At 45.9% G+C, this 12429-nt stretch overlaps 1 protein-coding gene across 1 annotated transcript in view; it reads right to left on the bottom strand.

Moving 5' to 3' along the window:
- The window catches only part of LOC109422941 (retinol dehydrogenase 13), a 72743-nt gene extending 60395 nt beyond the window's left edge, over positions 1–12348 (bottom strand). The window contains exon 1 of the mRNA XM_029861590.2: positions 11604–12348. Within this exon, the coding sequence (XP_029717450.2) occupies positions 11604–11701 (98 nt within the window). The 5' untranslated portion in view covers positions 11702–12348. The remainder of the gene's footprint in view (positions 1–11603) is intronic.
- Between the last annotated feature and the right edge of the window lie 81 nt (positions 12349–12429).

Genomic DNA, 12429 nt, shown 5'->3' with positions numbered 1-12429 from the left:
GGCGCCAACATCGACTCCGACCACTATCTGGTGATGATCAAACTGCGCCCAAAACTCTCCGTCATCAACAATGTACGGTACCGGCGACCGCCACGGTACAATCTAGACCGGATGTCGCCTCAGCATACGCGCAGAATCTCGAAGCCGCGTTGCCAGACGAGGGCGAGCTCGATGAGGCCCCTCTAGAGGACTGCTGGAGTACAATGAAAGCAGCCATCAACGACGCAGCCGAGAGCACCATCGGGTACGTGGAACGGAATCGACGTAACGAATGGTTCGACGAAGAGTGCAGAACGGTTTTGGAGGAGAATAACGCAGCGAGGGTGGTAATGCTGCAGCAAGGGACTCGACAGAACGTGGAACGTTACAAACAGAAGCGGAAACAGCAGACCGGCCTCTTTCGGGAGAAAAAGCGCCGCCTGGAAGAAGCGGAGTGTGAAGAAATGGAACTGCTGTGCCGTTCCCAAGAAACACGGAAGTTCTATCAGAAGCTCAATGCATCCCGCAACGGCTTCGTGCCGCGAGCCGAAATATGCAGGGATAAAGACGGAGGCCTCTTGATGGACGGACGTGAGGTGATCGAAAAGTGTAAGCAGCACTTCGATCAGCACCTGAACGGCATGGAGAACGTAGGCACGGGAGCCCACGGCAACGGAAGGAACGACGACGCCAGTGCAGCGGAGGACGGAAATGAACCAACTCCCACGCTGAGGGAAGTTAAGGATGCCATTCACCAGCTCAAAACCAACAAATCAGCTGGTAAGGATGGTATCGCAGCTGAACTCATCAAGATGGGCCCAGAAAAGTTGGCCACCTGTCTGCATCGGCTGATAGTCAGGATCTGGGAAACCGAACAGCTACCGGAGGAGTGGAAGGAAGTTGTAATCTGCCCCATTCACAAGAAAGGCGACCATTTGGAATGTGAGAACTTCAGGGCGATCACTATTTTGAATGCTGCCTACAAAGTGCTATCCCAGATCATCTTCCGTCGTCTGTCACCTAAAACAAATGAGTTCGTGGGAAGTTATCAAGCCGGCTTCATCGACGGCCGGTCGACAACGGATCAGATCTTTACCGTACGGCAAATCCTCCAGAAATGCCGTGAATACCAGGTCCCAACGCACCACCTGTTCATTAGTATGGGACACGCTTGTATTGAAAAAATAAATCCTCGCTCCAGTCGACTTTTTAGATCCCATTTAGGTCCCATATGAACTGTACAAAATTTCAGCGCAATCGGTGAAACTATAATTTAGCGCAAGCGGTTCAAAGTTTTCATAGGATTTACTATGGGAAAAGTAACACTTTCAAACAAAAAATCCCAGAGGTCGCCCTTTGTCTCCTTAATTCAAATCGATCAACGCTTCCTGTAGAAATAACATTTATGAAACTTTCCTTCGAAGACCGCAAAACGATTGGATGCTTGTGGAAAAAGTTATTGATTTATTACCGATTAGTGATCCAACGAACGGCTTTTTGCTTTGTTTTATCAGCAGCACTGCTGCTGTCGTTGTTGTATGGGGTGGCGGGAGGCATCACCACCCCCAGAAACAGCAGCAGCCAAGACAGCAGCTACAGTGCTGCTAATAAAACAAAACAAAAAGCCGTTCGTTGGATCACTAATCGGTAATAAAACAATAACTTTTTCCACAAGCATCCAATCGTTTTGCGGTATTCGAAGGAAAGTTTCAAAAATGATTTTTCTCCAAGGAGCATTGATCGATTTAAATTAAGGGGACAAAGGGCGACCTCTGGGATTTTTTATCTGAAAGTGTAACTTTTCCCATAGTAAATTCTATGAAAACTTTGAACCGCTTGCGCTAAATTATAGTTTCACCGATTGCGCTGAAATTTTGCACAGTTCATATGGGACCTAAATGGAATCGAAAAAGTCGACTGGAGCGAGAATTTGATGTTTGTCCCATACTACTGTTCATCGACTTCAAAGCGGCATACGATAGTATCGACCGCGCAGAGCTATGGAGAATCATGGACGAAAACGGCTTTCCTGGGAAGCTGACTAGACTGATTAAAGCAACGATGGACGGTGTGCAAAACTGCGTAAGGGTTTCGGGTGAACTATCCAGTTCATTCGTATCTCGCCGGGGACTGCGATAAGGTGACGGACTCTCATGTCTACTCTTCAACATCGCGCTGGAAGGTGTGATGCGACGAGCCGGGGAACGATTTTCACAAAATCCGGTCAATTTGTGTGCTTTGCGGACGACATGGACATTATCGCTAGAACATTTGGAACGGTGGAAGAATTGTACACCCGCCTGAAACGCAAAGCAGTAAAGGTCGGACTGGTGGTGAATGCCTCAAAAACAAAGTACATGCTGGTAGGCGTAACGGAAAACGACCGGATCCGTCTGGGTAGTAATGTTACGATAGACGGGGATACTTTCGAGGTGGTGGAGGAATTCGTCTACCTCGGATCCTTACTGACGGCTGACAACAACGTGAGCCGAGAAATTCGGAGGCGCATCATCAGCGGAAGTCGGGCCTACTACGGGCTCCAGAAGAAACTGCGGTCGAAAAAGATTCACCCACGCACCAAATGCACCATGTACAAAACGCTAATAAGACCGGTGATCCTCTACGGGCACGAGACATGGACCATGCTCGAGGAGGACCTGCAAGCACTCGGACTTTTCGAGCGACGTGTGCTAAGGACGATCTTCGGCAGTGTGCAGGAGAACGGTGTGTGGCGGAGAAGAATGAATCACGAGCTCGCTGCACTTTACGGCGAACCCAGCATCCAGAAGGTGGCCAAAGCCGGAAGGATACGTTGGGCAGGGCATGTTGCAAGAATGCCGGACAACAACCCTGCAAAGCTGGTGTTTGCAACGGATCCGGTTGGCACAAGAAGGCGTGGAGCGCAGAGAGCACGATGGGCGGACCAGGTGGAGCGTGACTTGGCGAGCATTGGGCGCGACCGAGGATGGAGAGCGGCAGCCACAAATACTCGGTTTGGCGCATTATTGTTGATTATGTCTTATCTTATGTCTTATGATGTTGAACAAATAAATTTATGTATGCTATAGAAAAAATAAACAATGCAAAACAAATTCAAAATCTTTAAAACTAGGATCGCATTCAACTAAAATAAGGAGAAATAATAATAAACTTTATCTGTAATCAAAATTCAATTCAGCGATACAAGTTAACGTTAAAATTCCTTCGGTTCTCGAAGATGGCGGTACCTGGCGTGTTGGTACTGCGTTTTGGCGCGCAGCGGCGACGAGGCGACCCATGTGCGTTATGGCAAATAACCGAGAAATACTCTGCGTTACTACGTGAAATCACTGGGAGTTTGGACACGGGAAGGGAATATGTATTAGGGATTTTGTCTTGGTAAACAAATTGCACAATCTCTCTGTTTTGTTTTGATATGGCCACAAAGACAAAAATCAGAAAGATCTCACCCAATTATGTATCGTTGGATGGTCGCTTACACGTCTCGATTCCTTCAATTTTCTGTACCGACGACAATATATCGGTTGCCACTAAATGCGGACCCATTCACTTCACTTTTCCACTTAACTTTTCTTCCGTAAAGTCTAGTATGCACCTGATAAGAAAAGCACTCCAGAAAAAATCCCTCTAATTACCAAAGGAATTTTGACAGCTGATTAGTGTGGGATATGGACTACCCTATTATTATGAACACCCCTGATGATTGAGAGTTCATGTGAGAGTCGCTCGTGGATATCATATGTTACCTTTATCCACCCCTGCGTTTAACGATACTCTTGAGAGACAACCATCATCGGCTCTCACTCTCACATTCTCTCGCTCTCCGGTTTGGTCTACAGAGGCTCGTGGATACACACGAAGTAGACTCTGCCTCTTTACTTCTCGGATCATCGGACAGACAGGACGTCAGTGTAAGTAGCTCCCCGAATACGCGGAACCTAACCCTCCGTTCTTCAGCCGAAGAATGGAAAGGTGACGCCACAATTTGGAGATCCTGCCAGCGATTTATCAAAATTGTGTGAACCATTTACTGAAAATTTATGGAAAGACAAGAATTGCGAGATAAATTGTGTGCGAAAAGTTCCAGTGATGTGTAATCTTTCTGTTAACTTTAATTGTTTGTGATTCAGTGCATTAGACGAAGAAATCTCTACCGATTGCCATGCCGGCCATCTTGAAAAATAGTGCTAATTACGAGATTTTTTTTTTCTCTTTTATGTTCTTGGCTATTGAAGAACCTGGAAATGCTTGTGAAAATGTGCAATAATAATTGAAGTTTCAATCGACACAGCTCGGCGTGTGATAAATAATAGTATTATGCCGTCGGATTGTGTGCTGCGACAGCCACTAGAATTTTTCAGAAAACGTGTTGCGGGAATCGCTTAGTGAGCTGTGACAGCCACCGGGATGAATTAACGTGTTGTGTCAACCGTTCGTGTGAGCTGTGTCAGCCATATAACTTATTCCTTGTTCTTGTATTTAGCGTGTGTGACAACCGCTCAGTGTGCTGTGACAGCCACTGTAACAAAACAGCGTGTGTGACAACCGCTAAGTGTGCTGTGACAGCCACTTTGTCAAAACAGCGTGTTGTGACAACCGCTCAGTGCGCTGTGACAGCCACTGTAATAAAACAGCGTGTGTGACAACCGCTCAGTGCGCTGCGACAGCCACTTTATCAAAACAGCGTGTTGTGTCAACCGCTTGTGTGAGCTGTGTCAGCCATACTAATTGTATTCATATAGCGTGTGTGACGATCGCTAAGTGCGCTGTGACAGCCACATTATCTTATTGGAACTGCGTGTTGCGACAACCGCTTCAGTGCGCTGAGACAGCCACTACAATAAAACAGTAATAGGCATGTACTCGGGCAATCGTTATATAGCCAATTTTGCAAAACGTTTATGCAGATTTTTCAAATTCCGTTTTAGAGTTGAGCAATGTTTTTTTTTTCATTTTTCACAGTAAATTTGGTAGAATGTCGGCTGGAAGATACGTGCGGGCTCCATCAGTGGATTCAGTGAACCACTATGAAGAGCTTGAGGATGCGTATCTGGACGATATTGATTCCGGCACTGTCGGAGCCACAGAAGAGGTGGAGTTCCAAGAGTTTGATGATACGGTGAACAAGGACGATCTTCCTATGAAGGAAAAAGCGCGTGAACAGGCGTGAACCAGAGATCGGTTGGCATTATACGGAGGCTCATCCAACTTCCATGCAAGTGGGAAATTGTTCATACGCAGGTGGCCGTTTGGATAATCCCCCACAATTTCCAAAGAACGTACCTACGAGCAGGCTTCAGGAAGAGTGGAATCGCTTTTTGCAAAAATTCGAGATCGCGGCATCGCTCTCGAAAATTAGCGATCCGGCTCAACTTGCGAAGCATCTTTTCATGTGCATGGGAGATCAGCTGCAAGACATTGTCTGCATTGCTAAGCTGCGGCCAGGCTTAAACGACCCACGATGCTATCGAACCATGGTCGACAACATCAATGCGCATTTGCGTAAATTGACGGACCCTCTTACTGAACACGAAATGTTCAGTAGAATGTCTCAAGGACAGGATGAGACGCTTGATGGCTTCCTAGTGCGTCTGAAGTCAAAGGTTAGACTGTGCGAATACAGCGATCAGGACGAAGATCGATTCGTCTATACGCAGCTTCTGAAGGGTATGCGCGATAAAAGGCTGGCCGAAGATGCGAGAATCTACGGGTACGACATAAGCGTAATAATCAAAGCTGCGGCGCGAAAAGAAGCGTTCACGTTGAACACCATGCCGAACATCAACTTGGAGATTGGCACAGAAGTTCTGGCTGTTTCTCGGAAACCGGATCAAGGAACCCGGTCGTTCCGAAAGCGCTCTGGAAACCCAGTTTTGCCGCCGCGTCCAGGGAAAATGCAACGTTACGGAGAAAATCGTAATGCAGGTCGTCGTTTCCGATGTTGGAGGTGCAATAGCTCGGCACATACTCACGATGCTTGTTTGGCCAAGGACAAGAAGTGTTTTGGATGTGGCAAGATAGGCCACTTTGCTTCAGCGTGTCGCCGTAAAGGTATCCGGTCGATCCAGACAAAGGAAGAGAAGCGTGACACCCCATCAGGTTGGACGGACGACGAAAATCAGAGCGAGGTATGAATAATGGACAGAAGTAGCTATATTTAGAGAAATAAACATTCAGACAATATCACTAAATTTGTGTTATGTTTCAAAATATTGCTCATTACAGAGGACTCGGATTCTTTCTTTTGGGGATGTTCTGGTGAATTGTCGCTTGGGTTCATCAACTCCAATTTGCTTCCTCATAGATTCGGGGGCGGATGTCAACATCATTGGTGGGAGCGATTGGGAGGTTTTGAAGCGGGAATATCACCAAAAGGTTGCGAAATTGGAGCCAATAAGCATTCAGACAAGCAAAGAACTACGGGCTTTTGGTACTGATAGACCTTTGGAAATAACATGCGCATTTCGCGCTACCGTGCAGGTTGCCCGAGCTATCAAACCGACCGTGGAAGCAGAATTTTTCGTGGTAGCAAACGGGCGTCGTTCATTGCTGGGACGGTCGACAGCCAGTGAGCTGAGGTTACTAAAAGCGGGTCTGACGGTAAACCAATGCGAGGAAGCGAAAGTTGAAACACATTTCCCAAAGATCCCAGGAGTCAAAGTGAAGTTCAGCATTGACAAATCCGTTCCGCCAGAACGCAACGCCTACTATAATGTTCCAGCGGCATTCCGGGAGGCTGCAAAACTTCGTTTAGCTGAGATGGAGGCAAAAGGAATTATTGAGAGAGTGACATCCGCACCCGAGTGGATAAGCGGAATGTCGGCCGTGGCAAAGGGAAAAAGCGACTTCCGGCTGGTGGTGAACATGCGGGGACCCAACAAGGCAATCAAAAGAGAATACTTCAGGCTTCCTCTATTAGAGGAGATGAGGGTTAAATTGCATGGGGCCAAGTTCTTCTCCAAGCTAGACCTAAGCAATGCTTATTACCACCTGGAACTCTCCAAAGAATCCCGCGATTTGACCACATTTCTGGCTGAGGATGGCATGTACCGTTTTACCAGATTAATGTTTGGGGTCAATTGTGCGCCAGAAATTTTTCAGCGGGAAATGTGCCGTTTATTGGAGGGTGTAGATAACGTAATCGTATGGATTGATGATGTACTCCTCTTCGCTGAGACAGTAGAAGAGCTGCGATTGATTACAGCACATGTTCTCGAAATTTTTCGTACTAATCGTCTTTCGTTGAATGACGAAAAGTGCCAATACGAAAAAACACGCATTCAGTTTATTGGCCACGAACTTGACGCGAACGGTGTCCACATCGATCAGGCAAAGATCAAAGATCTTCAAAAATTCCGCCAGCCAGCAAATGTATCCGAACTGCGGAGCTTCCTAGGCCTCGCATCGTTCATCAGCCCTCATATAAGCAGGTTCGCTGATATTGCGGCTCCTTTGTGGGCCGTAACGAAGGATAAGGCATGGTTTTGGGGACCAGAGCAATCGAATGCTTTTGCGGAACTGAAAAACCAAATACTGAGCTGCACCACGACATTGGGTTATTTTTCCGAGAAACAGAGAACCATTCTCTATACTGATGCTTCCCCGCACGCACTGGGTGCAGTTCTCGTTCAGGAAGATGAAAATCACGCTTCGAGGATTATCAGCTTTGCGTCTAAGGCGCTAACTTCCACGGAGAAAAGATACCCGCAGAACCAGAGAGAAGCTCTTAGCGCCGTCTGGGCGGTGGAACATTTCTGGTATTTTCTTCTTGGGCGACACTTTACGCTACGTACGGATGCAAGAGGCGTTGTTTTTATCTTGAACAGGTTGCGGGAAACCTCCAAGAGAGCGTTGAATAGAGCTGATGGATGGGCTCTGAGACTAAGTCCCTACGACTATGACGTAGAGTACGTTCGGGGACGAGCAAATATTGCGGACCCATCTTCGCGATTATACTGCGGTACAGATGAGCCATTCAATGAAGATCAGAGCCCATGGGAACTGGCTGCCCTAGAAGCAAATGCGGTAGGTTTTTTGACAGAGCAAGAAATCCGGGAAGCAACCGCCGAGGACGCCGAACTGCAGAAAGTTGTTCTTGCTCTGGAATCAGGTCAGTGGCCTGACGATCTGAGACGATATAAATCGTTAGCGGATGATCTGCATTTCGAGAACGGAACGCTTGTGAAGAACGGATGTGCTGTGATCCCGACCAAACTACGGAACAAGACGCTGGAGGTAGCACACGATGGCCATCCCAGTGCAGCAAAGTTGAAGACCATCCTGCGAGAGCGTGTGTGGTGGCCTGGAATGCCATCAGATGCGGTGAAATGGGTCGATACATGCCGAGCATGCGCCATCAACGGCCGTCCAGAGAAACCCACGCCGATGAAAAGAGTTTTCGCTCCTACGACTGTTTGGGAATCGATTGCGGTCGATTTCAATGGACCGTACACAAGATTCGGGGGCATATCAGTTCTACTTATCGTAGATTATCGATCCAGATTTCTGATTGCCCGCCCCGTAAAGTCTACGAATTTTGATTGCACTAAGCAAGTATTGGAGGAAGTCTTTGGAAGGGAAGGATTTCCTAAGAGCATCCGGTCGGATAATGGGCCGCCATTCAATGGCACTGAATATAAGCAGTACTGCAGCGAAAGGGGGATCGAGCTGATCTATTCAACGCCGCTGTTCCCTCAGCAGAATGGCTTAGTAGAAAACTACATGAAGCTGGTTAACAGGGCCATGACTGCGGCGGCGATGAACAATACAGGTAAGAGATTAGTGATCCTTGGGCTGGAAATATCTCAGTACTGGAGATGTCTATCGATTTATCTGTTATACTATCTATTTAACGATGCAGGTTTTAATGACGAACTACAAGCAACAGTCAATGCTCACAATGCTGCGGCACATGCTGTCACTGGTATTCCCCCGGAAGAGGTGATGCTGGGTCGCAAGATAAAGCGAAGGCTTCCACTTCTTGTGCATCAGAAATCCCAATACGATGACCAATTACTTGATGAACGAGACAGGTTGGCTAAAATCAAAGCAAAGGATCGCGAGGATGCACGAAGAGGTGCACGAGCATGTCGTGTAAAGCCAGGAGACATCGTTATTGTGGAGCGTCAGTCAAAAGGGAAGGCAATGTCTAGGTTCGACCCAAGGAAGTATACCGTGACGGAGGAGAATAATGGCAACTTAGTACTCTGCAGCCAAGACGGACAATTCCTGAAGCGTCATGTTACCCAAACAAGGAAGGTGAATCAATGGCGGGATGACGACAATCCTGCCCCAAGCAATGATCCCGAAGATGCTGGAGAAAGGATTAAGCCACGACCCGTGAGAGAACGGAAAGCCCCGGCGTATCTCGGAAGCTACGTCCAGCGCGTAGAAACATAAGAACTGCCTCCAGTTCTTTCCTATTTTACTGAATAAATACCGATTGCATTAAATACACTTCAATACTATTTTAAAGACTGAATAAATTTCCTTGCTAGATTTTTTTTTTACTTTTTTTTTCTCTTTTCTATGGAGAAAGGGGAAGATGTGGGATATGGACTACCCTATTATTATGAACACCCCTGATGATTGAGAGTTCATGTGAGAGTCGCTCGTGGATATCATATGTTACCTTTATCCACCCCTGCGTTTAACGATACTCTTGAGAGACAACCATCATCGGCTCTCACTCTCACATTCTCTCGCTCTCCGGTTTGGTCTACAGAGGCTCGTGGATACACACGAAGTAGACTCTGCCTCTTTACTTCTCGGATCATCGGACAGACAGGACGTCAGTGTAAGTAGCTCCCCGAATAAGCGGAACCTAACCCTCCGTTCTTCAGCCGAAGAATGGAAAGGTGACGCCACAATTAGTATGGGAAATAATGTCACTTTTCCTTGAGGAATAATTGAACGGAATATTTTTCCGCAAGGAAAAGTGACAGCTCCATTTGATTTGCCCGGCAGGCGTTACGAGCGTTACGCAACTTTCATTTCTTTCCAGCTGCGGACCGCTCAAGAAATTTTAACAGCGAAATCATTTCTTGACCGTTCCTTGGCCTATCTTTTTCCACAGTACTTATCAGGTGCGTACTACCCGGCCCCGAAAAATCATTCGACACTAAAGCACGCCGCATTTTTCACTTTTCCCAGATAAAAGCAGAATTATTACCCTCGGAAAATGGTCGAATTCTAGCGCACATTCTAACCAATTGAAAGCAATTCTGCTATTTCAAAAATAATATTCGAATATTCTCGAAATTTAAATTTTGGTAAAAGCAAAAGTTTTCACGCTCGCGCACTACCCAGGTAACTACTAAGCACTGATATAAGCGGTATAGAGGCGCTTCAACAGCTTTTCAGTGCCAACAGGCTCTAAAGAAGGTTTTCAAATGCTTATAGACCTTGTAAATCGTAAGCATTGAAATAAGCCGTATATGGGTATATAACGCTATCTTGTAGTGCTAACAAGCTGTGCTTTCAAGCCTAGTTAGACAGCTGTCAGTGCTGTTGAACGGCTTGTCTTACATGACATTTGACATGACATCCATACCAATCAAAATAAATTTCAATCAAACCAAAACTAAAACCGATGAAAGTAAATCTAACATAGAAGAAAGGTTCAGGCCTTCAGGTATTGAAAACAGTTATTGGCAAGCGGCAGCATGTAGTAGACCATGGATTATGATCCCGGTCACGAATCTGACATCGAGATAGATCCCCTTCAAATTTCCAGATGATTCCCAGCTCAACTTCTATCTCCCGCGAATCTGCACGTCATCGATTAGCGCTTCCTCAACTTCAAACTTTAACACCATCGGATTCATCTGAATTAGCAATATCTTTTCCTTTATAGTACTAACGAGCTCTCAGTTTGTTCTATGTAGTAGATTTCCCCTGATATTTCGCTCGCTGTCCTACCTTTCTACCGAAAACAATCCAAATTTATCATCACTCGATCGATCGAATCTGGCTTCGGATCCGATCGTCTTTGTATCTATTTAAGATCCGTCTGCTACTCCTGGATGGAAACATCAACAATGCATCGCCTTTTTGCTTCAAATACCATTCTGAGCGTATGAAGTTCACGATGCATTTGTGGAGTATATGGTTAACACGTAGAAATTTAACGCAGGAACATTGAGGACATTGGCCGGAATCTGGATCAAGTAGCAAAAAGATGAACGTCGACGAGAAGTAGAGTAGAAGTAGAAGTAGAAAAGCAAGACAAAAATAGAAGTGTTTTTTTTTAATTTTTTTTATTCACATTTGACATTCTTCTCGCCAGAGACTCGGTACGGGAAGCCGCTTATCAGCCGAATAATGCGCCAAAAGTGGCTTTTGAGCAGCCCTATTAGAGGATATAGTTCCAATTAGCTCTGTTGAACATGTTCTATATTCGACTATAGAACCGACTTAATGCCATTTTTACGGCTTAATGGTTACTTGGGTGGCTCTTTTATGGACAGGCCCTTAATATAGACTAATTTCCTTACTCTAATGCAGAGGGTGTGAATTGAGAGACACTGTGTTGTAGTCCCGGCTATAAAAACGCTAAATACACTTTCCATGCTTACTATTTCCACGAATTTGCTTATTTCATTGAATTCACAACTCCAACCAACCTGATTGTACTGATCAGAAAAACGATTCCGGAAATAACGAATGGCCACCAGCTGGCAAATGGATCAGCGTCTGCCAGAGCCGCCTTGATGTCATCCATTGCTGCTTCGCTTCGCCTTCCGATGTCCTGCTGAGAACGAACTCGGTTCTCGGTCGCACGCCCGTTTTTTTTTCCTTCCTATTTGTGTTGATTGCCAAGAACCAGCCACCCACCCACTGACACTGGTTGTTCGAATCCCTTTTTACCAGAACGGATGCTTGCTTATCCGCGTGCCGTCTTACACAGGTAGGCATAAGCCATCACTCTGAGCTGATTGGATTGTTTCTATCGAATTCATAAAACCGTTTGATTCTTTGGATTTGCGTTGGGCGCTTCCTTATTCTGTGAAACAGGTTCCTAGGTTTAACCTGAGACGGTTTAACTACACTTCGATGAACATTTTCAATTTCTACAATTTAAATATAAATGTGCACTTCTATTTCCACGATTTTCAGCTGTATAATCAACCAAATCAGAAATTCCAATCACGTTTTCGAAATGTATTTTCGCGCCCGACTTCCTTTCTTTTGATTCATTAACCATCGATGAAAACGGCGACTTTTGACACAATGTGCTTTAAACCAACCAACTATCCACCTTTCAGTTTAAATCAGGAAAACACGATAACATTCCAGCTGTGAAATACCGAATATGATCATTGACTGAGCTCGAACCGCAGACTGCCGGGTTAACGTTGTTGGATTGTGGCTCCTCGTTCGGTTGAATTAATTTAATGACGTTGTCTACACTCCGATACAGACAGTCCCATGTACCTAATGCAATTGAAG

The sequence above is a fragment of the Aedes albopictus genome, chromosome 1 (genome assembly GCF_035046485.1).
Source record: "Aedes albopictus strain Foshan chromosome 1, AalbF5, whole genome shotgun sequence".
In the NCBI taxonomy this organism is placed as follows: domain Eukaryota; kingdom Metazoa; phylum Arthropoda; class Insecta; order Diptera; family Culicidae; genus Aedes; species Aedes albopictus.
This window is presented reverse-complemented; position numbering and strand designations above follow the sequence as displayed.